Source organism: Carettochelys insculpta, chromosome 18 (assembly GCF_033958435.1).
Source record: "Carettochelys insculpta isolate YL-2023 chromosome 18, ASM3395843v1, whole genome shotgun sequence".
Classification (NCBI taxonomy): Eukaryota; Metazoa; Chordata; order Testudines; family Carettochelyidae; genus Carettochelys; species Carettochelys insculpta.
This window is the reverse complement of record NC_134154.1, coordinates 12,951,711-12,977,452: the sequence shown is the minus strand read 5'-3', so window position 1 is coordinate 12,977,452 and position 25,742 is coordinate 12,951,711. Positions and strand designations below refer to the sequence as shown.

General features: G+C 41.4%; 2 protein-coding genes across 9 annotated transcripts in view; one reads left to right on the top strand and one right to left on the bottom strand.

Moving 5' to 3' along the window:
- Window positions 1-25,742, top strand: part of ARVCF (ARVCF delta catenin family member) — a 529,785-nt gene that overhangs the window by 78,723 nt on the left and 425,320 nt on the right. For all 8 annotated transcript variants that reach the window (XM_075012627.1, XM_075012629.1, XM_075012624.1 and 5 more), the window contains one exon: window positions 2,157-2,207. The gene's annotated coding sequence lies outside the window, so the exon portion shown is untranslated. The remainder of the gene's footprint in view (window positions 1-2,156; window positions 2,208-25,742) is intronic.
- Window positions 17,188-25,742, bottom strand: part of LOC142022828 (uncharacterized) — a 77,378-nt gene continuing 68,823 nt past the window's right edge. The window contains 1 exon segment of the mRNA XM_075013047.1: window positions 17,188-17,498. Coding sequence (XP_074869148.1) covers window positions 17,188-17,498 — 311 coding nt within the window.

Sequence of the window (25,742 nt, the reverse complement as noted above, 5' to 3'; positions counted from 1 at the left end):
TAGCATGGATCTTGTCCATTCCTTAGGTGCCTTCCCTTCTCTCCATGCCATATTTATGACATAGTCAGTGTATTTCCTGAATCATACTTTCTGCACCATATTTGATCATCTCTCCCATGATCCTGTGATTTCCAGGGCTCTTGTTGTTCTTTAGTCATTTCACTGCTCTTTCTACTTCCTCCTTCAAAATATTGGTCTAGCTCTCGAGGGCCAGTTGAAATATCTCTTTCGGTCCTTCGTTCAGTCCCGCTGAGACATTTGGATGCAGCTGTGCTTTGTACATATTGGTGCAATATCTTGTTTATCGCTACACAGCTTTCTCCTTGTTCACGAGCACCTTGTCGTTCTTGTCTTTGATCGCCATCTCCTTTGGGTGCCACTGCAACGACAATGCGGAGTCTTCGGTGAGAACATGCAGAGAGTTGTGAAATTGGTTTAGAATGAGTAGAGGTACAAGACAAGAAGATCCGATATTGTGCACCTAGAGAGAGAGAGAGAACGATGGACAAGATCAAGGAAGAGGTAGAAGGGATATCTGTATACAGGATGAGAATCGACAACTTGAGGTTTGCAGATGATGTAGTTACTGTTTGAAGAAGATGAAGAGAAGTTACCGAGAACGATGCAGGTGCTAAAGTGGTATGGACTGATTATGAACATCGATAGAAATAATGGTATTGGGAGATAAGGAAGTAGGAAGGAAGATAAGTGTAGATGGGATCGAACTAGAGAACGTAGTAAATTTCACATATCTGGGGAGAACAAAACGTGTGATCTAGACTATAAGAAGGAAATAGCAACTAGCATAGCGAAAACAAGAGTGAGTTTGAAGGTGATGGATAAAATCTGGAAAATAAAAGTGATAAGCTTACTCCTCAAAATTTTGAGGAGAAAGGCGACTTCAAAGTTGCCCCAGCACTTTGAAGTACCAGTGGGTGCACCACAGCTAGACACATGCTGGTACTTAGAAGTTTAAAACTTCGAAGTTGCCATAGGGGGGGAATTTGCTTAATGAAGTGCTGCCTATGCACAGCAGCACTTCATTAGTAAATTCCCAACACCCTAATTACCATCCTTCCTTCGAAGGAAGGTGGTAGTGTAGACACAGCCATAGTGTAGTTACATGGCATAATGCCTAATGGCTTTGCTTAATTTGATAAGGAGCAGAGATTCAAATTTTATTTTCTGTGTTGGCATGAATAGTCCCCTTGAAATCAGTAGGGCTACTAACCTACTTGTCTGAGTAAAGAGGAAAAGGATTGGCTCCATCTTTTTAAAAAGACCCACAACTTGTATGAAAGCGCTTATTATATTAACATGTTAAAATATTTATGTAGTTTTTCCTCTTTCCCTTCCCCCATGTAGGATGGTAGAGTTTGAAAATTTTGCCTTAGTTATTTATGTACTGTATAGAGCTTAACAGTTCAGTTTTATTAGCTCTTGAGCCTTTTACCATGGCAACAGAAATCCCACGATGCAAAAATGGGCCCTAATCCGGTTTGCCTTCTAGTCCATGAAAGTTCTACTGTTTTTTTCAGAGGGCTCAAAATCAGGTCTGCATTCTCTGACAAAATGGGGCAAAATTAAATATAAATGAAAGTAGATAAATGCTGCTTACATGTTTCATACATGCAAACTAAAACCAGGGGACAGTCCCTCCAGATGTATACATCAATCAGGATAAAATTGCCAATACCTCACCTAGAATCAGGAGAAATAGTGTTTTAATATTAAGAAAGTGGGCTCCTAAAATGCAGTAACAAACTTGAGCACATGTCTGCATTGTATCTGGGAGGGATTATTTTTTCTAAAATAGCATGAAACCAGCATTGTTTGTTTAAGAGAGTTAACATTTTTGGGCACTATTTTAGGTACTGACAGGATTTTTCTGCGTTGTTTAAATTGGTCTTCTTTGCTTCTGTTTTTTTTTTTAAAGCTGCTGAACCTAGAACCAGACAGTATGTATAATACATTTTTCCTTTTATGAGTCATTTGAGCAACAGTGATGACTAAGCAATAACATGAAGAGGAGCTTCATGCTAATGAGCTACAATGTACTTGTATTTAAAATGTGGTGAAACATATCTGAATTTTTTGTTAATGGTTTTCCATTCTGGCTCAGTAGATACTGATTATGTTTTGACTTATCATTACAGAGTTCTCAATCATATGTCACATGGAGCTACTGTCAAGTTAGATCTGAGAAGGTAAGACATTATTTACCGTAATAAATAACCTCATTCTGACAAGATGATCCAGAAAAAGCAACATTTATTGTAGTAGCATAAGCAGACCTCAGCTCATGGGAATAAGGGGACTTCGAAGTAGGCGGGGTCCTTTCGAAAAGGAGCCCCGTCGGGACGAGCCATGCAGCGGCGAGGCGCGTCAATTTCTAAGTGCCATGGCCGCCCGCGTGCTAATGAAGCGCTGAATATGCATTTCAGTGCTTTATTAGTAAACTTCGAAATGGCCATTTGCGTGGCCATTATTAATTATATATTAAAATATATATTTGCCTCTGCTCAGTCTGACTGTTCTGCTTTATCATGATGTAGATGTTGTGTGTAGAACATACTGTTTGGAAGACAGAGTATAATTAATGTAGGGTTCTGTATGTACCAAGTACTCACAGAAGAGCATTAGCAATAGTGGCAACTGTTCATAAGCCATTTAATGCCTTGTTTGTCTGTTGTTTAAAAGGTAATAGCAACAGCACTTTCAAAACAAAAACACAGCGTTCCTTGTCCTTTTCTTTTACTTCAGAAACATGAATAATTACCTTGGTAAATGTCTCCCATTAACAGAAAATTAATGTGTGTGTCTGGTTTATAGTTTTCTCATTGCTTATCAATGAAGGATTGTTTGGGGGACATAGTTTGTCATATCAAAATGTGTGCTAAATGTCGATCAAAATTATTGAAACCCCTTTTGTATCATCTAAGAAAGAGCAGCCTACTAGTTAAAACACATAAGTGGTAGTTGAGACATGAGCTCTGTTTCTGACTCTGCAGCAGGCTGCGTGTGTGATCTTGGATGATTTGATTATCTCTGTGCCTCATTTTCCTATTAGTAAAATGGGGAATATACCTGGTTCACAAGTGTTAAGAGACTAAAGTTTTAATGTCTGTGAAAGTGCCATGAAATCCTAGATTTGAAGCTCTTTGGGGTAGGAACCATGTCTTTACATGTATTTTTACAGTGTCTACAAGGAGAAGCCCACAATCCTGAGCTGGTTTCTCTGGATATTACTCCATAGTTTGAAATAATCCTTGCATGGAGGGGATATAGCAATATATATATTTTGAAAAAGACATAGGTTTGAAAAAATGCAGGGGAATTGTGGTGGGATGCAGTCACAGAAGACCCCCTTGGGATGTTTCTCTTTGTGCTGATCAAGCCACTGATATCCTCCTTCCTGCTCTTTGGGGCTTCTCACCACCCTGTCCTGCTGGGCCAGATCCTCTGGTTTCCCCCAGCCAATGCACAGAGTTGGAGTTACAACCCCAGTGCAGACACTTATTTACTACAGCTCATGGAGGATGCAGTTCTAGGCCACAACACCTGGGAAATCAACCCCCAGAAGGGATCAATATCTGAAGTCAGTCAGTTTCTCTCTGTGCAAAAGATTTGCACAGGGAGGACTCATTAGGCAAGCCCCCTTTATCGGTGCAAGGGAGATGGGCACAGCGGTAGCCCTCTCCAGGTAATAACTTACACTGGGCATGATTATAAACAAAGGAGTTTTTATTAAGCAAAACAGTAGGATTTAAGTGATTATAAGAAAACAAACAGATCCAAGGGAGTTACCACAGTAAACAAAACATTTAGCTAATTATGTTCCACTAAGAATCTAGTTACTTGTAAGTTCTTACCATATGTGAGGTCTTACCATAAACAGATGCCTTTTATATCAGGTGAAAGCTTCAGGTCAGAAAAGATCCTATCCTGACCTTGGTCTCCAGTATACTGGAAAGCACAACCGTTTCTCCTTAGCCTGTATCAGGCAATTTCCAAGGCAGGCTAAAGACAACGATGGAGGAACCCCAGGGCCCTCTTTATACCTTTGCCCCGTGGAGGGAATTTCGCTGTTCTCTTTGTGTAAAAGAATACTCCAAAATGGAGATTGTCACGAGTGACATCACCTGTCTCTTTTTTTTAAGCAATCAGACATTGCTTATTTGTTGGTCTGAAGGTAGACAGCAAAGTTCTTCAAATGTGGTTTGGCACCCATTTATTAATTAAGTACTGCTAGCACCTGACAAGTCATGCTGTCACAATAGGGTAGCCACTCCTCCTCTTGAGGTCTTCACAGAGATAAACATTTGAAACACAGATATACAGATCAGGGGTCAGCAACCCCCCAGTATGGATGCCAAGAGTGGCATGCGAGCTGATTTTCATCAGCACACAAGGCTGAAGCTCAGCCCCACCTCTCCTCCCCCATGCAGCCAGGAGCTTGCTCAAAGCCAGGCTGTCTGTGAACTAACAAAAGGGCAGCTAGTGCTACCAGCCACCACCTAAGCGGTAAAATGCTGCACCTTTATTTATTAATGAAGTATCACTGCCACTGTACAGGAATGTCAAAAAGTCAAATTTCGGCACTCTGCCTCAGAAGGGTTTTGCTGATCCCTGATGTAGACAGGATTTGTAACTTCATCTAAAAGACTGATGCGGAGAAATGAGATTTACAGATTCAGCAGGTTATAACATTAAAATGACCAATTACAAGCCATATTTTTGCCAAAACATTTCTGAGTTATGCATGTTTATATTCATAACGTATTTTCTATAAAGCAGGGAGGGAGTGTCTGTCAAAGGAAGCTGCAGAGGAAGTAAACAGCAGGAAACTTTCAAAGAAGTAAAAAATAGGAACTTTCAAACTCCCCGTGTTTCCAGATAGAGTTGCTGTTTGTCAGTTATGCTAGCAGCCCTCAGCCTTGTATCGTGTCGATAACCCTTTCTTGGACAGAAGCGTGTTCTCAGCCGCTATTGGTGGTGATGCTTTAGCAAGTATTTTTCAAAATGATATTTTTCCTCTTTAAAATCTGAGTCTTTCGTCACATTAGCTGTTCCAAGCTGAGCTATTTTTGTTCATTTCAGCTCCTCCTGGAAAGTACAGTGAGGCATGAAAAAGAAAAATCCCAATATCTGGTGTGTTTTTATTACAGTAACTCCTTACATACTTCATCCACTGTTTTAATGGAGCCACCTCTGGGGTGGAATTCTGCTTGAAGGACAGGACAGGACAGGACTCTCCTTCAAGGAGAGAAGTGGGATCTCTGACCATGAGTGCTGTATGACCTCTTCAAAAGTGCATCTTCCCATAGTGGGACGTATTGACTGGAAGGATGGGCCACCAGACAAGGGGACCAAAAGGTTACCTACCTTGGGGCCTGGTGGTTTTAAAAAGGCCCAGGTCTCTCAGCTGGCCAGAGTCCTAGCCTCTTTAAATTGCTGCAGGAGCACTAAGTGGTCTGGGCCAGGCAGCACTGAAGGGAGGCCAACCCCCAGCCCTGTCCCTTCCATGGGAAACTCCACCCAATCCAGAGGCCTGAAGCTGTCCCTCCATCTTGCCTAGGGGCCTAGCAATTCTGTCAGCAGCTGGCCTTTTATGATTTCTTATAGGCTGTTCTCCTTGGAAGGCCTGAGGGAGGCTGACACCTGAAGAAGAGCTCCATGTGAGCTTGAAAGCTCATCTCCTTCACCAGCAGAAGTTGGTCTAACAAAAGACATTACCTAACTTACTTGTCTCCCTTGTATACCTGGGGCTGAAATGGCTGCAAAACTGCATACAGCTCTTTAGGTGTGGGAGCTGATGAGATCAGGCTCCAAGATGCAATAGCTGCAGGCCACATGTGCATTAGCTGAACATCAAGACAAGTGTGCTTTTAGTTTATTGATTTTCTGTTTCCCTATTAAAAATACCTTATTTAATAGGAAGACATTTCAAACTGTTCTACTGTAACTATAACAAACAAGGCTCTTACCAAGTCAAATCTGACATTGATTTAATGCCTTGGGTTTTTTAATGTTTAGCTCCTATCCTTTACTGCTTTGTGAAAATATTCATTATGAATGGATGGCTTATCTTACAGTATTCTCTGTATGCCTTCTAGTTGCATCAAACAATCTATACCCTAAAGGAGTATTTAAGCTAGGGAGTAGCACAACAGCTATTCAGTCCTCTGCAGGATTAGTGACTGCAAAGATTCTGTTAGCAAGTCTTTGTGAACAGTTCAATAGATGCTGTAGTTCAGCAAGAGATTGGAAAGTGGTTGTCTTCATGTCTCCTCATGATGATTCATCTATCTTGAGGATTAAATTCACTTTATTGCTTTTATTCAATTATTCTAGGCTAGTGTGTGTCCTGCTTGCTTTTACTGCCCTTAAGTATTGTGGCTTCAAGGTATTTAGACTAGGCTGGTGTCTGCCATTCATAGCTAGACACAATTGGACAGCTTCTATAATAGAAGGCAGAAATGGTATTTGAATTGTGATTCACTGAGCAGCCTGCTACTTCATAGCTCTTAGCTTCTAGTTCTCCTCTTTGGGGTGGGCATGTTCTGAGACTTCATTTTCCTGGTGCCAATGCTTTATCTCACCTATGTATTTTCTGTTGTTTTCACTCTGTCTTCAGTCTGCCCCCACCCCTTTATCTCCATGTGTTTTTCTGATTCTGTTTTTTGTTTGGTTCATTTTTTATTCTTTTGCCAGTTCTCTCTCCTCTTTTCTGACCTCCAGTTTCCTGATCTGTTTTTCCCTCTCTCCCTTTCCTGCCTCTTTTCTTGTTTCCTTTTCTAGTTCGCTCCCTGGCTTCATTCTTCTTCTGTTCTTATTTGTTCACAATGTTTAATTCTTTAGTAATATTTTCTACATACTGTCATTTCTCCTGTAAGTGTGAGGTCTGAGGTTTTCCTAACCCCAACTGATTGATAACTCAGTGGGATTATTCTGGTGAATTTTAGGTTATTTTCTTGGAAAGCAGGCGGCCTTGGTTCTTAAGGCTACACCAGCGCTGCAAGCGGCTGTCTGTCTGGGACAGCAGCTTGACTCAGGGTAGCTGCCCATGACAGGAAACCACGCCTGTCAGGGGCAGCATCTGCAAGTCAGGCTGCTGTCCCTCTCAGGAGTGGTTTTTCCCCACCTGACTCGTGGCTGCTGCCCTTGACAGAGTGGCTGCTGCCCCAACAGGAGCAGCTGCTGCCCCGACAGGAGCAGGGAGCCAGTTCTGTCAGGGGTGGCAAGAGTCAGGCTACTGCCCCTGACAGGAGCAGTTTCCCCACTCCTGTCAAGGACAGCAGCCTGATTTGCAGTTGCCACCCCTGTCAGCAGTGGTTTCCTGCTCCTGTTGGGGCAGCAGTCGTGTTAACCTGAGACACATGCAGCTTGATTGCGCATTTCTCAAGGGTTTTCTGTACTTAGATTTCTAGAAATCCTGTGACAAAGTTCCTCACTAAAGGCTCTTACGTAAATTAAGTTATTGGGAAAATTCTTTCATGAGTTGAGAACTGGCTAACAGACAAGAAACAAAGTGTAGGAATAAATGGTGAATGTTCAGAATGGAGAGGGGTAACTTGTGGTGTTCCCCAAAGGTCAGTCCTAGGACCAGTCTTATTAAACTTATTCACAAATGATCTGGAGAGAGGGTTAAACAGTGAGGTGGCGAACTTTGCAGACGATACTAAACTGCTCAGAGCAGACTGTTAAGAACTTCAAAAAGATCTCACAAAACTAAGTGATTGGCAACAAAATGGCAAATGAAATTTAATGTGGATAAATGTAAAGTAATGCACTTCAGAAAAAATAACCCCAACTAGACATACAACACGACCAGGGCTAATTTAGCTAGAACTATTCAGGTAAGAGATCATGGAATCGTCCTGGATAATTCTCTGAAAACATCTACACAGTGTGTAGCAGCAGTTAAAGAAGCCAACAGGATATTAGGGATTGTTAAAAAAGGGGGATAGAGAGTAAGACGGAGACTATCTTATGCCTTTATGTAAAACCATAGTGCTCCCACATCTTGAATACTGCATACTCCTCATCTCAAAAAAGATATATTGGCATTCGAAAAGGTTCAAAAAAGGGCAACTAAAATGATTAGGGATTTGGAAAGGGGCCCATATGAAGAGAGATTAAATAAACTAGGACTTTTCATTTTAGAGAAGAGGAGACTAAGGGGGGATATGATAGAGACAATAAAATCATGAGGGGTGTGGAGAAGGCGAATAAGGAAGAGTTATATATGTGTTCCCATTATATAAAAACTAGGGGTCACCAAATGAAATTAATGGGCAGCAGGTTCAAATAAAAGGAAATTCTTCTTCATACAGTGCACAGTCAACCTGGGGGAACTCCTTACCAGAGAAGGTTTGAAGGCTAGGACTATAACAGGATTTTTAAAAGAGTTAGATAAATTCATGGAGGTTATGTCCATTAATGTCTGTAAGTCAGGATGGTTAAGGAACGGTGTCCCTAGCCTCTGTTTATCGGCAGCTGGAGACAGCTGGCTGGAGAGAGATTGTTTGATCCTTACCTGTTCTATTCGCTCCATCTCGGGTACCCAACGTTGGCCAATGTTGTCAGAAGGCATATTGGGCTGGATGGACTTTTGGTCTGACCCAGTATGGCCATTTGTATGTTCTTATGTGGTCTTCCTTGCAAAACTCAGACCTATACATTTTGATGTATATGAAAATACAAATGGAAATGGAAAAAGTAGCCAAAAAAACCTTGAATAAGGTCACCCCCTGTTGCAGATTCAGTTTTAAAGGATTTTTTCTGAAAAGGTTTTTTCTCTGTTTCTCCCTCTTTTGTTTTAAGTTATTCTATTGGGAAATGGGGAAGTGATAGCATTCCCAGTGTGGAAGACATTTTAAAGCTGAAGCGAAAGCACGGATAGAGGTCTTCTCTGTCATTCTTATTCTTTATCTATTTACATGTAAAAGGCTGGATTATTGACACTTTATTGACACTGTATGATATTTGTTATACATTCCTGGATCTTGTTGTCATAGTTACAGCCTAGTAATCAGAAAGAGTTGATCTGGTTTCAATGTTACACAAATTGACGGTTTTGCAGGGAACATAATCCTCAAATTTCAGGTGCTAAATGATTATTCTTTCGCTAAAACTTGGACAATGGTTTTGTGTAGCCGTTTCTTATTGATCAGACTATATATGTAAACTAACTTTTTTGGTGAGAGGAAGTTAACTGCCAAAAGCTTTCAGTCAGTTTTGTCCTCCTTCCCCAGAACTCTGGGAAAGCTCTTTTCATTCATTGCTGGCATAAATTTGTGAGAAATGTCATTGTGTTAAATGAAATATTTCCCTAAATCTGAAGGAGGTGAGCACGGGTGAGCCCACTCTGACCTCATCTTGCAGCAGCAGTAGGTGCTATCCTGTGCAGCGGAGCCCAGCTCCTCGTTCCAGGTGTTGTGACGTAGCGAATATGATCCTAACACCATTCGGTTTTGGCCTGATTACCCCTCTGTAAGGATGACTGTGCTGTTATGACAGTAAATGGACAGGCAGGCCAAGTTTAAATGAGTGGAACTCTAACTGTTGCAGTGCCTGATTTCAATCAGCTAAAAAGGTATATGTGTGCAAGTTACACTGCCTGAGTGTAAATCATGTCTATACTACAGTCCTGAACTGATACAGCCACTTCAGTAACTAAATCCCAGTGCAGACCAGGACTTATTGACCTAACTAGGGTGGACATGTAAAATTAGTACTCCTTATGTGCAGTAATGGTTACAGAAATCCTCCTTACTTCCATCACTTATTAGCTGGGATACAGGGAGCAACAGCTCTTAATCCCGCTCCCTGGTAATTTCCTTTTAGTGCTATACATTTGGAAAGTCTTAAATTGAGTGCTCTGAATACTGAGTCTGTTTTAATGTCCAGTGGTAATTCAATTAAAAAATAAAACCTTAGGCACTTCCAGAGTTAGCAAAGTTAGCAAAAAGAACTTGTAGCGCTATCTGTGTATTTTGAAATGAAGGGGTGGTATGGGCAAAATTATTAGTGCAATCACTTTAAGCTGCTCTGAGGTAGAAACTGATTTGGGAGCACTTATACACATATTTCTGAGCTAGAGATGACTCTGAATAATGGGGAAGAGACTGTATTAGCTACCCCTATCCTTAAAGATATGGCTCTTCGGGCAAAAAGGGTATGTTTCCGTTGCGTCAGTATTATGGAATTTGTTTAACCCTGTTAAAAAGCCCCATTAAGACATAAGAAGCTGTTTTAGCCAAGGCTCCCTAATGTGCTGAATTATGGCTAACATGGCTTCATACGTGTTAGCTTGTATCTTAGACTATGTCTACACTACAGCACAAAGCTGGCTTTAAGGCAGCTCAATTTTACAATGTCACTGTCTTCACTGGAAATACCATTAGGTCAATTTTAGGGAGTGCTAAGTTCAACATTCTTACGTGGACCTTGTGAGATGGCATAATGCCAAGTTCAAATTTAAAAGGTCATATTAATGTAAGTGAGGAAATAGAACTACTTTAAATTGATTTTATTGGCCTCCAGAGGTGTCCCACAGGTATCCCACAATGCCCTACAGGTGTACCTTCTGTCCGCTTACACCTTCCCTGCTCTCCAGGCATGCAGGAAGTAGGAATTCTTCTTGGAGTGATTGCTCATGTGCATTCGAATTTGGGTGTGCGCCGAGCGCATGCTGTGGGAGTTCTGCTTGAAAGAGAGGCTGAGAAACTTCTTTTCTGCATTGCATATTTGTACGGGGTAACTCGCTCCCCCACGGGCACCATATGGCTGGTAGGCTAGCCCCAGCCACACCACACCATGTGCCTGCTGTGCAGGGTGGACCATGCTTCCAGACAACAGCATGTCCTGACCTGCGTGGCGTGAAGGCTTCTGTGCTTCACATTTTCCAGGGCTCCCCCAGTGCGGGAGGGGCTGGTTCCCCCCGTGGCAAAGATTTTTGGGGCTGGCTGGCCCCTGTAAGGCAACACACTCCAGGGATATGACTTATAAGAAACTAGATGACTGCACCATATCATCAGGAGCCTTGGTTGGTCCTTGTTTATGTTCGGGGGGCCAACCCCCAGCTGCTCCTGTTTTCGCAGCTGCCCCCCCCCCCCGCGTAGACACACAAAATGGCGGGGGGGAATGCAGGCCCCACAGAGGGAAGTGTAAATTTTCTGGGCTGACCCCCCTGCCTAATAAGAAATCAGGTGCTTAAACCCTGTCAAGAGGAGCCTTAGCTGGGCCCTGGTTATGTTGGGGGACTGGTCCCCGACTGCTCCTATTTTTGCAGCTGCCTCTATCACCTAGGCACACAAATGTGGGGCAGACTGGCCCAACAGAGGGCAATGTACACTACTACACTACTCTCCCTTCCCAAAACGTGTGGCTCGGGGGAGCCACAGTCTCAGCAGGGGTCTGCTTGCTGCATTTTTACCAGGGAAACACTGTTGCCATGATTCCCGCCCTACCATTCTGCATGTGGTCTGGTTTTAATTCTCTATTATTGGAAGGAAAGTGGGATTGAAAGTTCCCTGCCCTGTGAAAGGTGTTCTTTCACGAGGGGGAAAACTGAGGTACCTGTTGACATGGCAGAGTCAGCTGTGTGCACGCAGAGCACATGTTTGAAGAGTACTTCAGCTTCTGAAGCCCACCTCTTTGGCTGTACTTCCCTTGGGATGCCCTACTTTCCTTCTCTGGGGATAATATTAAGTCTTTCCCTATTCACATGGATCCAGATTCTTTCATTGTTTGATGTTCTTTCACTGGGGGAAAGCTAGTTGAGAAACCTGGTGACATGGTTCCTTCACGGTTTTCTTTCCTCTTGGATTCACTATTTTTCTTTCTTGCTTTCTGTAAAATGACCATTTGCTTTCAATGGGAGGGGGATCAGGGCAATGCAGTCTGGGAAGATGACAGGGGGTGCTCTCAGGATACATTTGGTTAAAAAGTCCATAATGTGGATGACTCAAACAATTTAACTGGGGAAAGGGACTTCTAAAAAATGGCCATTTGTTTTCAAAGGGAGGAGAAAGAGGGCAATGCAGTATGGGAAGATGACATCACACACCCACAACCACTTGCAGGGCATTTTTTCCCATGGAGCACCAGCAAAAAAACCCAGAATGCAGTAGGTCTGAGGGAACTGGGGGATAAGTTCCCACAATGCACAAAGTCAAACTTTGGTGATTTGGTGTGGATGCACCATGTTGACTTTGGGGAGGTGCAAGCACTCAATTTCTACTTTATAAAACTCAGTGTTACAAAGTCTACTTTAATAAATTTGACTTTATTTCATAGTGTAGACATAGCCTTAGAGAAACTTTTCAGTTGCATTAAGCTACCTTGACTGAGCTGACACAGTTGAGCTGCGTCTACATGTGCACGCTACTTCGAAGTAGCGGCACCAACTTTGAAATAGCACCCGTCACGGCTACATGTGTTAGGCGCTATTTCGAAGTTAACTTCGACGTTAGGTGGCGAGACGTCGAAGTCGCTAACCCCATGAGGGGATGGGAATAGTGCCCTACTTCGACGTTCAACGTCGAAGTAGGGAATGTGTAGACGATCCGCGTCCCGCAACATCAAAATAGCGGGGTCCTCCATGGCGGCCATCAGCTGAGGGGTTGAGAGACGCTCTCTCTCCAGCCCCTGTGGGGCTCTATGGTCACCGTGTGCAGCAGCCCTTAGCCCAGGGCTTCTGGCTGCTGCTGCTGCAGCTGGGGATCCATGCTGCATGCACAGGGTCTGCAACTAGTTGTTGGCTCTGTGTATCTTGTGCTGTTTAGTGCAAGTGTGTCTGGGAGGGGCCCTTTAAGGGAGCGGCTTGCTGTTGAGTCCACCCTGTGACCCTGTCTGCAGCTGTGCCTGGCACCCTTATTTCGATGTGTGCTACTTTGGCGTGTAGACGTTCTCTCGCAGCGCCTATTTCGACGTGGTGCTGCCCAACATCGACGTTGAACGTCGACGTTGCCAGCCCTGAAGGACATGTAGACACTATTCATCGAAATAGCTTATTACGATGTCGCTACATCGAAATAAGCTATTTCGATGTAGCGTGCACATGTAGACGTAGCCTTGAAGCACATCCTTCTGGTCGTCAGGATAAGGTCCACAGGAGCACTCCTACTCTCCCATACCTTTCTGCAACATTCTTGCCTGGAAACTAGCCATAAACTAGCATTGGAATCCACCTGCAAGGAAGCAGATTGCTTATGCTTTCAGCACATTAGTTTATACTGCTAGCTGTCACAGCTTTAAATTAAAACTACTTCAGCTTATGAATTGTTTAGGCAATACCTGGTGGCTGAAGTACAGGATGAATTGTCCAGAGGGTCAGATTCTATTCCTGGCCATGACACTGACTTCTAGCATGACTTCACACAACTATAAAATGATAAATACATAGTTTATTATTTCTTGTTTTAACTTGTGTAATTAATATATATTAAGCTTGTTGAAATTACTGAATTCAGTGTGAAACTAATGTATTCTGTTAGCCTGACAGCAACATATGTTCTCCTATCCTAACCTAGAATCATAGAACACTAGGACCGGAAGGGGCCTCGAGAGGCCATCGAGTCCAGTCCCCTGCCCCGACGGCAGGACCGACCACTATCTACACCATCCCTGATAGACATCTATCTAATCTGTTCTTAAATATCTCCAGTGAGGGAGATTCCACAACCTCCCTTGGCAACTTATTCCAGTACTTGACCACCCTGACAGTTAGGAACTTTTTCCTAATGTCCAACCTAAACTTCCCTTGCTGCAGTTTAAGTCCATTGCCTCTTGTTCTCTCCTCAGAGGCCAAGAAGAACAAGTTTTCTCCCTCCTCCTTATGACACCCTTTAAGATATCTGAAAACCGCTATCATGTCCCCCCTCAATCTTCTTTTTTCCAAGCTAAACAAGCCCAATTCTTTCAGCCTTTCTTCATAAGTCATGTTCTCCAGACCTTTTATCATTCTAGTTGCTCTTCTCTGGACCTTCTCTAATTTCTCCACATCTTTCTTGAATTGGGGTGCCCAGAACTGGACACAATATTCCAGCTGAGGTCTAACCAGCACAGTAAACCCGTGGCTTTACTTTTTGCTGTTGTTTGCTGTTGATTTGTGGAAACCCAACACCCTGCTAAAAAGGCTCTAATTCAACGGGAGGTTAGAGGGATGTGGTATATTCAGTAGTTTGTATGTCAGTTTATATTTCTAATTTGCTTTGAAACATAGTGATAATCTTACATTTATATGTTTTATTATCAAGATTTTTACCATAAATGGGATTTAAACTGAAAGCCCCTTAGGTTTTGTTTTGTGAAGCAGTTTTTCCTATTGTCTCCAGTGTGGTCTTCCAGTGATCTATGGGGATAGGTCAGTTTGGTTAGGGAAGTGTCTGCTTTCTTGCTGTAAACACGTTCTCCAGAGCTAAATAGAAAGCTAAATATACTATGAGGCAGTATTGAAAGTTGCTTCTCAAAGTGTAATACTTTCTCTTAACTAGCCTGGCTAATAACATTAACTGCATAGCTGATAGGACAATTAACTGGTTTTCTCTTTCATAAAATCTATAAATTTGGAAGACATTGCTTATATTCAGCCACTGCATTATCTTGAAAATGTAACATTTATGACCAAAGTGTAAACAAAATAAAATCTTCACTGCATGGTTTCAGTAAGAATTACTTTTATTTGAGGTTTGGCGAGGGGGAAATAGGACCAACAGCAACATCAGCCAGTACTACCCTGGGTAGATCCTGAGACTTCTGCAAGACATGCTTTTCCTTTAATTCCTCCTCTGCAAGTGGTGCTCAGTGCTCAGTAGCTTGCAGATTTGAGACCCTGTGATCTTATGGCTACTCTGGAAGCATGAGTGACATTTGCCAATGTAAAAGATTTAAAATAAAACCTGGAGCTTTAAAAAATAGTCTCCTGTGACAAAGATTATAGTTGAGTAAAATACCAGTGTTCACTGTGAGCGCTAAGTTAGTCTTGTTAACATGGTACATTTAATTTAACAAACCTATATAATTTTGTACAAGTGGTAGAATTTGTCAAGTTATATATCCACCCCCCACCAGCCTTCCGAATTCTCTTGATTTCTTTCAACACATGACATATATTTTTTCAGTGCAAAGAGAATGTTTTTTCTTCAAATGAAAACTTGTGGAAATAAAGTTGTCTTTAAAAAATGAGGGAATGTACTTCTAACGGTATTTTACGTAAGAGCTCTCGCTATATTATCTAGATTGACAGAATTCTGCCTACAGTGACCGGCTTCAAAAATTGGCTTGTGTGCCTGCGTGGTGATTTCCTAACTTTGCCATGGAGGTCACACTGTCAGATGGTATAGTAGACCTATTGTACTTAACAGAGAGGTAGCCGTGTTTGTTTGTACTTCAACAAAACCAAGCAGAAGAAATGTAGCACTTCAGAGACTAACAAAATGCTTTATTCAGTGATGAGCTTTTGTGGGACAGACCCATTTGCCTGATAAATGGGTCTGTCCCACAAAAGCTCATCACCGAATAAATGATTGTTAGTCTTTAAAGTGCTACATTTCTGCTGCTTTGCTGTTGTACTTAAGTTACAGCCTAAGTATTTTATTATAAGTGTGGCTTTGATGCCTGACAGCATGCTCATATGGTAAGCTTGGTGTTATTCATGATCCCCAGTTGTATAGTGCCTATGCTGTTACCAGAGCCAGTTTTATGGTCCTTGCATTATGTGCTGCTATTTTACTTCCCAAATAATTTATTATAGTTTTAAAATGTTGTCAGTACATCAATATAAAGAGTCTTTTCTTGGACTTAAACTGACACCAAATTTAAATTTTTAATGAACATGTTATCCAAGTCTGAGATGAGACTGGGGGGTTGAAACTGTCCTATACCCAGAATAAAACTTCTGGTGGGCATTTAAAAGAAAACCTGACACAAATTACCACAGGTCTTGATAACACAGCAGAGCCCTGATAATTTACACTAAGTATGAGAGTTAGTAAGTGAACAGAGAGTTAAGTGAGCTGAGGCATAAAATTATCAAGGACTTTTTATCATAAAATGTACTTCAGTCTCCTTATTTCAACAAATGTAGTTTAGTTTTCATTATTTGTGATTCTTCTGGCATATTAGGATATGAAGACATGTAAAGAAGTCTTAGTAACACGAGACTTCTCTACAGCTGTGCTGTTAAAGTTTTTGCTGGTAAGTGGGGTGAGGCTGCCAGATTATGTGTGTGAATTACTAGGTTTTATATATCATCATCATCGTCAACCACCATGGGCTCAGAGCCCATTGGTGTCTGATGCCTCTCTCACTATTTCCTTCCCTCTTTCCCTGTCCAATGTGGAGTGGCTTAGTTTCTGTAAACTGGCTCTGCACCAATCTATTATATCATATATCTGTTCTGTGTGGGGCCTGCTACTCCTATTCGAACCATCCATTATGCTGAATACCAGGGTCTCGATTTTTCCTTCATTATTCATTCTGCAGATATGCCCGAATGGCTGTAACTTCCTTTGTATAACTTTCTGCAGGAGGTTCTTTTTTGGTTGCATCTTTAGATATAATTCCTTGTTGGTGACCTTCTGCATCCATCCTATTCTCAGGATCTGTCTATAACAACTCCTTTCAAATGTCAGTATCCTTCTCTTCAAATCTTTTGTTATCACATTCATCACATATGTATAACATGCTGCTGAACACACGTTTTCAAGACGCTCAGCTTCATTCCTAAGCTAATTGCTTTGCTTTTACAGATCTTATCTATCACCTTCAAACTCACTCTTGCTTTTGCTATTCTAGCCACTATTTCCTTCTTACAGTCTAGATCATACGTTATGCTGCTCCCCAGATATGTGAACTTCTCTATATTCTCTAGTTCAGTCCCATATGCATTGATCTTTCTTCCTATTTCCTCATCTCCAAATACCATTGTTTTTTTATCAATGTTCCTAATCAGTCCATACTGCTTCCCTTTCTTGTTTAGCACCTGCACCATTTTCTCTAGCTTCTCCTCATCTTCCTGAATGATAACTGTATCACCCGCAAAGCTCACGTTAATTCTTTTCCCATGCACAGATACCCTTCTACCTCTTCTTTGATCTTGTTCATCACTCTCTTTAGATGCATGATGAAGATGCTTGGTGATATCAGATCTCCTTGTCTCATACCTCTGCTCATTCTAAACTAATGAGGCTCTTGGACCACCTTCAGTGTCTCCTGCGTAATCCACTTCTTACTGATCTTCTTTGCTTCTGGACTGTGCTCAGTTGCCTCTTCTATCGCCATGGCTATCCCTTCGACTCTTCTATCTGGGTCTTTCTTTGTGGCCTCGTTCCTAATCTTCTCTTCCAGCGCTGCTCTGCATGCATTCCCTACTTCTTCCTCGCCTTGCCTTGCCACATTTCTTCCCTTCTTAAACTGTGTCTTACATTCTCTCTTGAGTTTTAGCTTCATGTTTGCAATCACTACACTGTGGTCCAAGTCTGTATCTGCTCCTTGGAAAGTTCAGCACTGTTGTACTGATGTTACCAATCTTCTTCTTATCAAAATCATCTATCGTGTTCTTGGAATTCCTGTCATTCGATCGCCATGTCCACTTCCTATAGTCCTTTTGTTGGAATCTCATGTTACATGCTCCGTAGCAAACTCAAGTAGTTTCTCACCTCATTTGTTTCCTTCTCTGTATCCAAACATTCCCATGACTCTCTCTTAATCTGTGTTATCTGTTCCAACCTTCACGTTCCAATCTCCTCTGATGATCAACACATCTGTCTTCGTTATTTCCTCCTGTGTCTTTGTCAAATCTTTATAGAATAGCTCAATCTCTTCCTCCATGCTGTCTGACATGGGTGTATACATCTGAATGACCTGAGATGTTGAATGGTTTTGCCTCGAATCTCACTACCATCATTCTTGCACTCATACCTGCTCTAAGTATTTTATTAAGAAGGAATCCGACTCCTGCCTCATGCTTTCATTCCCTGATCAAATGTCTTTGTAACCACACATCTCTTGCGATGCCGTCCAGTGCATCTCCGCCAGTCCAAGTATATTGCCTCAGCATCTCTCCATCTTCTTCCGAAGTGGCTCTAATTTTCCAGTTGCCCACAGTGATTGGACAGTTAAGTTCCAATTTATATCATGCTAGTTGCAATTTTCTTTTGGTAGACAACTTCTCAACCCAACCCTGATCTCTCAGTTGGTGTTGTGGACCTTGTGTATCCAGGTGACATTTGAGACAGCATTTTTATAATTTAGTTGTACTAGAGTCAGATTTCATTCGCATTGTTGTTTAACGGTCAGCACATCATCAGTCATCTGACCAACCCTCCTCCTTCATCCAAGCTTAGGTCTATCATGGAACCCCTAGAGGCTTCATGGCAGAGTTAGGTTTTATATAGGAGCTTCCCTAATGTAGTCTACCTTTATTTTGTGTTAGTTCTTCAGCCTCATTGGTTCTTCTCTTGAGTTGAACAAGAGAGTGGGAACTCGTGGGAGTTAAAGTATATGCACATGTCAAAGAAACAGTAAGAACTGAAGGGCCAGGGAGATTGGAGTCTTTGAGAACAACAGTAGTCAGCAATAAAGGGATTAATTCTGTTTTTGTTGCATATGTGAGGCTGTGCCCAGTCTGGGATTTGCATAGGCATATGCAGAGGTAGAGTGCATTAAAGGTTCCATTTTATTGGTTGCGTCATGCCTCCCACAAGCTTCAAAATGAGTTTTCCCCAAATTCTGCCCTCAGTTATATGGGTACATTTCCTTTTGATAATGGTGCCTGTGTTACTGATGGGCTCTGGTGAGTGCTGCCTTTAAGGTAATTTTAGGCAGGGGACTGCAAATAGCTTTCTAATTGAATAACTAGAGTTCAGTAAGATAAGGAGTGAAGACTACAGAAGAGCCCTCGGGGTGCACACCACCTTGAAAATTGAATACAGTGCCTTATATTGGAGTAAAGTTAACACTCTAGTCATTACGGAACAAAACAACTCTCTGTCGCACTTATGTATCAACCATATCTTGTTCTGTGCTTGTGGGGTTGAGGGAGTATTAAACACACAAATTGCTGTAGAGGCAACTACAAGGTAGCAACAGTTCAAGCCAGTGGGCCAAATTCATCACTGTTGTTAGCTGGAGGGTAGAAGTCGTTACAGGTACAATATGATTGAATTTCATAGGTTTAAAGTAGGGACAAATGTACCTCAGTGCTGTTAAATGGGAGGCCTGAGTTAAGGACAGATACAGCAACTAGTGGTTGAAGGACGGGTGTTGGGAAGGTGGAGGCATAGTGTATTAAGAAAATTAGATTGAAGCCAAAAGTTTCGTTAAGGCAGGCAGAGAGGTGAACTAGAGGTTGTCATTAAAGATTTTAAGAGATGTGCAGTTAAATATCAAAAGTTAAATTAACAGTTTTGAATTTCAGTTGCTATTTAAGGAATTTAGCACATAATGTTGCATCTATAACTGAACAGACACTTATTTTTATAGTCATTATAAGGAGAGCTGGTAGCAAACTCCATATTTCAAGTTGTCTGATGCTTTCCATTAAGATTTTTGTGGCATTTTTAAAAGAAATGCTGATACCTCTTGTTCTCAGCTGGGTTTTTAAATCCAGCAGAAACTAAAACTCTGGTGCTGGAGATGTGCCTTGTCCCAGGAAATTCTGATCAGGTTTGGCTAGTTATAAATTATACTTATGTACTGGGTAAAACCTTATTAAGGGATCGAGATAGATAGATAGATGCAGATTGACGTTTCAGTTAACATAAGAGTAAGTATAAACTCCCACATAAGACAAAAGGACTGTGCTTAAGGTTGCATATTAGGTGAATACAAGGGTGCATTGAGTCACAGTTTGGAAAGCAGAACGAGAGAAACTAGAAAAGATGAAAAAGGGCAAGCACACACCTGAAGGAGTAGCTGAAAGCAGGGTGGCTGACCCTGGAAGAAACTTGGGTGAGAGTTTTGGATCAAGGCTACAGGCTGAAAAGGGTGGTTTTGGTGATGATGCTGTTTCCAGCTATTTGATTCTTTCGGTGTTCAGACACAGGACTTCATACATCCTTTGTAAATAAAGGAAATTGCATTTAAGAAAATACCAGACTCCATCTATTCTGCTTCCAACTAGACCATCCCCGGGGTTCTGAACTTTGACAAATCACACTTGTCAAAAGAGGAACCCTATTAATCACAATTTCCTCCCTCTCTTGGTTCCAATTTAGCAGTATTTCAGAATAAGTGAACACAGACGTTCCGAAGAGCCAGATCACCATGGCAGCACACAGTTTGTTCATGGACTCTCAGCAGCAGTGTTCCCTGTAAACTGTGCACTTGGGTGGCTACCCAGGAGATATTCAGGGTACAGCTACACTATGGTAGAAAGTCGATTTCTGATACGTAGTTCTAGCCACACCATTAGTGTAGCTAGAATCGATGTATCAGAATCAACTTTCTTACCCTGCGTACATCAGGGCTCTTCAGGCTCACACTGACGTCCCGTACTCCATGCAAAAGCGTGGAGTACCAGAGTCAACGACTGAGCCCCGAGAGATCAATTTTGCCGCTTCTTAACACGCGTGACAGAATCAAACTCCAGAAGATCAACCCCAACATGGTCGATCGGCTGGCAAATATAGATTGACCCTCCGATGCTGCCCAGCTGATTAGCAGAGCTCCCACAGCTAGTAGCGTGTATTTCTACTGGTGATGCGCATCTGTTCTTGCCTTGTTGTACACAACAAAATTTATTCTGCACATAGTTGTCAAAAATTAGAGGGAACATTGCTCAGCAGCCTATATGATCTGGAGCAGGCAGAGGAAAGAGGACTGGGCTTCCCTTAGCCACCCTCAGGACTATGATGCCAGCAGCCCACCCACACCATCAGAATGCCTGTTTCTTCCTGATGTCCTCTACCATAGTCAGTCTTGCAGTTCAAGCTGTGTTGTCATATTCTTGGTACAGGCTTGAAACCATGCTGGGGATTCATGGTAGGGATGTGCTTTTGTAATACACTCACCTGGTGGGTGTCATTCATTGGCCCATGTACTGGCACTTGAGACTCATTCTTTCTCTCTGGAATTTGTCTCTCTCCAGCCTTAGCTGAGTACCAGCTGTGTGTTAATTCAGACTGTAGAGGCTCATGCACTAAGGACTAGAGTCTTCAGGTTTGAGTCTGCCTGTCTTTGGTTAGAGTTACACTTGATTTACCTCCACCTTGCCCTATTTTTAAAACTTTTTTTCTTCCCTTTAAAAATAAAAAGCACCTAAGAAATTGCACATCAATAATTTTTGCTTTAATATAGATTTAGGTTACAAAGTCATTAACTTGAAAATTAGGAAAAACAGGCAGATGTAACCTTAATTCTGTCACCTTATGCATATGATAATATTTAATTATATTATTTAATAGATTGTATGGCCAGAAGGAAACACTGTGATCATCTGATGTGGTCACATACTATTTTCTCCTTTGATTCTTGCTGCATTCTTTGTAGACACTCAAGGGGTAAATTAGAATTAAGAATAAATGAGTCTCAGTAGTTCTGGCATTTCCTAACTTTACAGCACTTGATTTTGCAATTTGAATAACTTTATCTGAACTGTTTTTTGCATGTAATCAAATATATAATTTTAGAACATTCTCATACTAATTTAAGATTTTTATTAACATATGTTTTGTAGCTATACAGGTTGCAGTTTGATACAGAACAATTAAGTTAGTTGAAGTTTAATACTTAAGTAATTATTTTCATTACCAAGACAGCAGTATGTTTTCATTATTTTTTATTTTGGAATTTTATGCTATCATAATTGATGACAATGTGTTTTCTTGAAGTAATCCTTCTTGGATTAGAGCGTTCAAGGTCATTCAAAAGTAGTTTTATATTAAAATTTTACTTTGAACAGTAACTCTTCTATTAGTTATACAATGTTACCCTACAGTATATATTTTATAGACAAAAGATTCACGTTAGTTTAAATCAGATATGGGAGAGGGAAGATGATGCAGGGGAAGGTAAGGAGATATAGTTCTTAAAAGTTAATGGTAAAATGAGTATTTAAAAGGTATGTTTTTGAAAAAAGTATGATATAGGAGGGTAAAAGAGGAATATCAAACAAGAAAGTAGGATTTTTAAATGCCAGGCAGCACTTACTTATACAAAATTATTCTATTCAATCTGGATAACTGTTTATGTAAATACATATATAACTGGCCGTTTGTTTATGAACTTACCTGATGTTTTCATGATCATACTAATGATTATTGAAAATAAAACACACATAATATGCAGGCACAATTTAAAAAAAAAAGTCAGGTCCTTAAATTTCAAGAACTGAGTAGACTGTTAGTGGATTCTCCTGGAATAATTAATTATCTTTTGAATATATAATCAAAAAGCTGATTCTGATCACTAACAAATACAGTGGCTACGGTTATACTAGTTCTGCCGACAAAACTCCAAGGCCATGTCTACACTAGCCCCAGACTTCAAAATGGCCATGTAAATGGCCATTTTGAAGTTTACTAATGAAGCGCTGAAATACATATTCAGCACCTCATTAGCATGCAGGCGGCTGCGGCACTTTGAAATTGATGCAGCTCATCCCAACAGGTCTCCTTTTCGAAAGAACCCCGCCTACTTTGAAGTCCCCCTATTCCCATCTGCTCATAGGAATAAGGGGACTTCGAAGTAGGTGGGGTCCTTTCGAAAAGGAGCCCCGTCGGGACAAGCCGCGTGGCGGTGAGCCGTGTCAATTTTGAAGTGTCTCGGCCACCCGCATGCTAATGAGGCGCTGAATATGTATTTCAGCACTTCATTAGTAAACTTCAAAATGGCCATTTACATGGCCATTTCGAAGTTTGGGTCTAGTGTAGACATAGCCCAACAAAAGTGGTGGAATGTCCATGCGCAAAATGTGTTTTGTCAACAGTTTTTCGACAAAATTCAACACTTTCACCTCTCAGCCATGAGGCATAACACTGCTGTTGACAGATTCTGTCGACAAAAAAGCTGTATGGATGCTCTGGGGGGACTTCTCTTGACAGACAGGGCATCCAGAGTAATGGGCAGGCCTGTCTGCTGTGCTTCCAGCCACTCTGTCGGCAGAGAGAGCAGTCTTCTAGTTGGCTTTTGTGTGGCTGGGTCTACACTAGAGAGTTTTGTCGACATAAGGGGCCTTCGTCGACATAACCCAGGGAGCACCTACACGCTTAAAACAGTCTGTCGACAAAGTCTTGGCAAAACTCTGCATTTTCCTTGACAGTATTAGCCCTCAAAAATTTGAGGCATAACAATCTCTGGATAGAGTACTGTCGATAAAAGTGCAGTTTAGACACTTCTGTCAACAGACAGGGCTTCTGGTTGCCAGGCAGCCCTCTTTGCAGAGCTGCCATTCTGCTTTCTGGCACCAGAGGGCAGTGCAGTCTGGCAGTTCTCTGTCGATAGAGCAAGCTGTGTGTAGATGCAATCTTGACAGAGGTTCTGTCAAGATTTCTTTATCGACAGTAATTTCTGTCGACAGATTCTTCTAGTGTAGACATAGCAGCTGTGTCTACACTTGCATTCCTCTTTCAAAAGAGGTATGCAAATGAGGAATCTCAGAAATGCAAAAGAGGTCCAGATTTGCATATCTGGCACCTCATTTACATATTCTTATATCAAAAAAGTGAAGAAGGATTCTTTCAAAGATGAGGTTTACTTTCGAAAGAGCAGCATTTACACTGGCTTTCTTCTTTCAAAAGAAGCTCTTTTGAAATTAGAATATGAAAATGAGGTGCCACATATGCACATTATGCCTCATTTGCATACCTCTTTCGAAAGAGGAATGCAAGTGTAGACACAGCCAGCCTGTGTGGCCACACTCTGACAGAAGTTGTGTTGGGAAATCTCTTCTTTCAGTGACTTCTCTCAACAGAGAGCTATTGTGTAACCGTAGCCAGAAGGTGTTTTCTAAACTTGCATGGGTGAAGTTATAGATGGTTAAATGTAATTTGTGATTTAGTCTGGATTATTTTAACATGCTTAAAGAGCAGAAAGAAGTGAAAAGTGGAGGTTGTTCAGAAGTTACAAATTCTGTTCGTCTTTCTATTAGTAATAAAAATCTGATGTCCATTTAGGATATAATTTTTGGTCTACTATTACTGGATCATGTCCAACCCAAGAATGCCTGTGTAATTCCATATGCTATATTGCCAGGGGTCATATGTGTTTAGATTGTCTAAATTATTAAATTATACCATTTGTTATTTCAGCCTGTAAATTGAATTCAAAGTCTACTCAGTTTATCAATCATTGTCAGATGTGAGACTTCAAAAAAGAACTTAGGGTTCTTTTGCCTTATTAGAGTTTTTGGTTTCTCAAAGTGTCATGAACAAGGAGGTAGCAAAAGTGTCATGTTCTATGCACCATTCAAAAGAGGGATGTGTAAAGTAGGGGTGAGCAAACTTTTTACTTTGGGCCTCACTTTTTGCCCCTACAATTAGCAGGTTCCCCCACTCACAACCTGTCTAATGTAATTCAGACCGATGGAAATTTTGATTATGTTCATGTGAAAAAAAATCTCCTTTTGGCACATGTAAGAAAATAAGTTTGTAGAATGTAGAAACTTTATTAATTGGCCTATCAATGTGAATACACATATATAAAATCAGCGACATATTTCAACATTTTTAGTGAGGTGAATGAACCCAAGACCCAGCAGCCCTTACGAAATTTCATTCCCCTTCGAGGAGGCCCGCCCCACACTTTGCTCACCCCTGTGTTAAATAACACCGGTGAGGGTGAGGCTAAAAGGATAAGTCAGCTGCACTCACTTGAAGAAAATGGCTCCCATTTTGCTAAGCAGTAATATTTTGTTAAAGTACGGAGAGATAGGTTTTCCTTTTTTGTGTGGAATTTAATTGAAAATTGCATGTGGTATTTTTGAGGTTTCGGGGGGCAGAGTGCCCAGTGTGCTTGAGGCTGAAAGAATCTTGTTTTGGCTAACTGACCTGTACTTTTGCTTAGCTGGGCAGAATTATTAATTATGTGCCGCCAGACATAAGTATAGTAACAGAGAGGAAGCTGTGCTGGTCTATACACTAGTCTTCAGAAGTGGGTCTGTCCCACGAAAGCTCACCTAATAAACTATTTTGCTAGTCTTTTAAAGTGCTTCTTGACTGCTTTTTGTTTTGATAGTGTATAGACTAGCACGGCTTCCTCTCTCTGTTACTATTCAACATGCAAGGCACTACATTTAGCCGTTTGGAATGGAGATCAGGCATAAGTATGTTACTGGAAATTCCAGCTGAAATCTCTTTTGCTAGTTTCCATGAACATCTAGGCTTTGGGACTGTGCAGTGGATTTACTGGGCTACTGATTGTCTGATTGGAAACCAGGAGAGATTAGTAGTAATGAGCAGAAACCAGATAAACAGTTCTAAAGGAGTCTGACGGAATTTCCAGGAGAGTGCTACTAAAGTGCTCGGCAAGTCTGTGCTGTTCCCTTACAGAGGAAACAACTAACTGCTTGGGCTGGAGCTACACTAACCTCAGCCAATGTTCAGGCAGTTGTGTGCCATTTTTCCACCATTAATACCCCTACTGTAGGATTATTCCCACTGGAACCAGAATTTAAACCACGCAAAAATTATGGCTGCTCGCACTGCATAAGTGGGGCAGGCTTAGCTTATTTGTACTCATTGGCTATGTCTACACTACAGCGATCTGTTGACAGAAGTCACTGTTGGATTCCAACA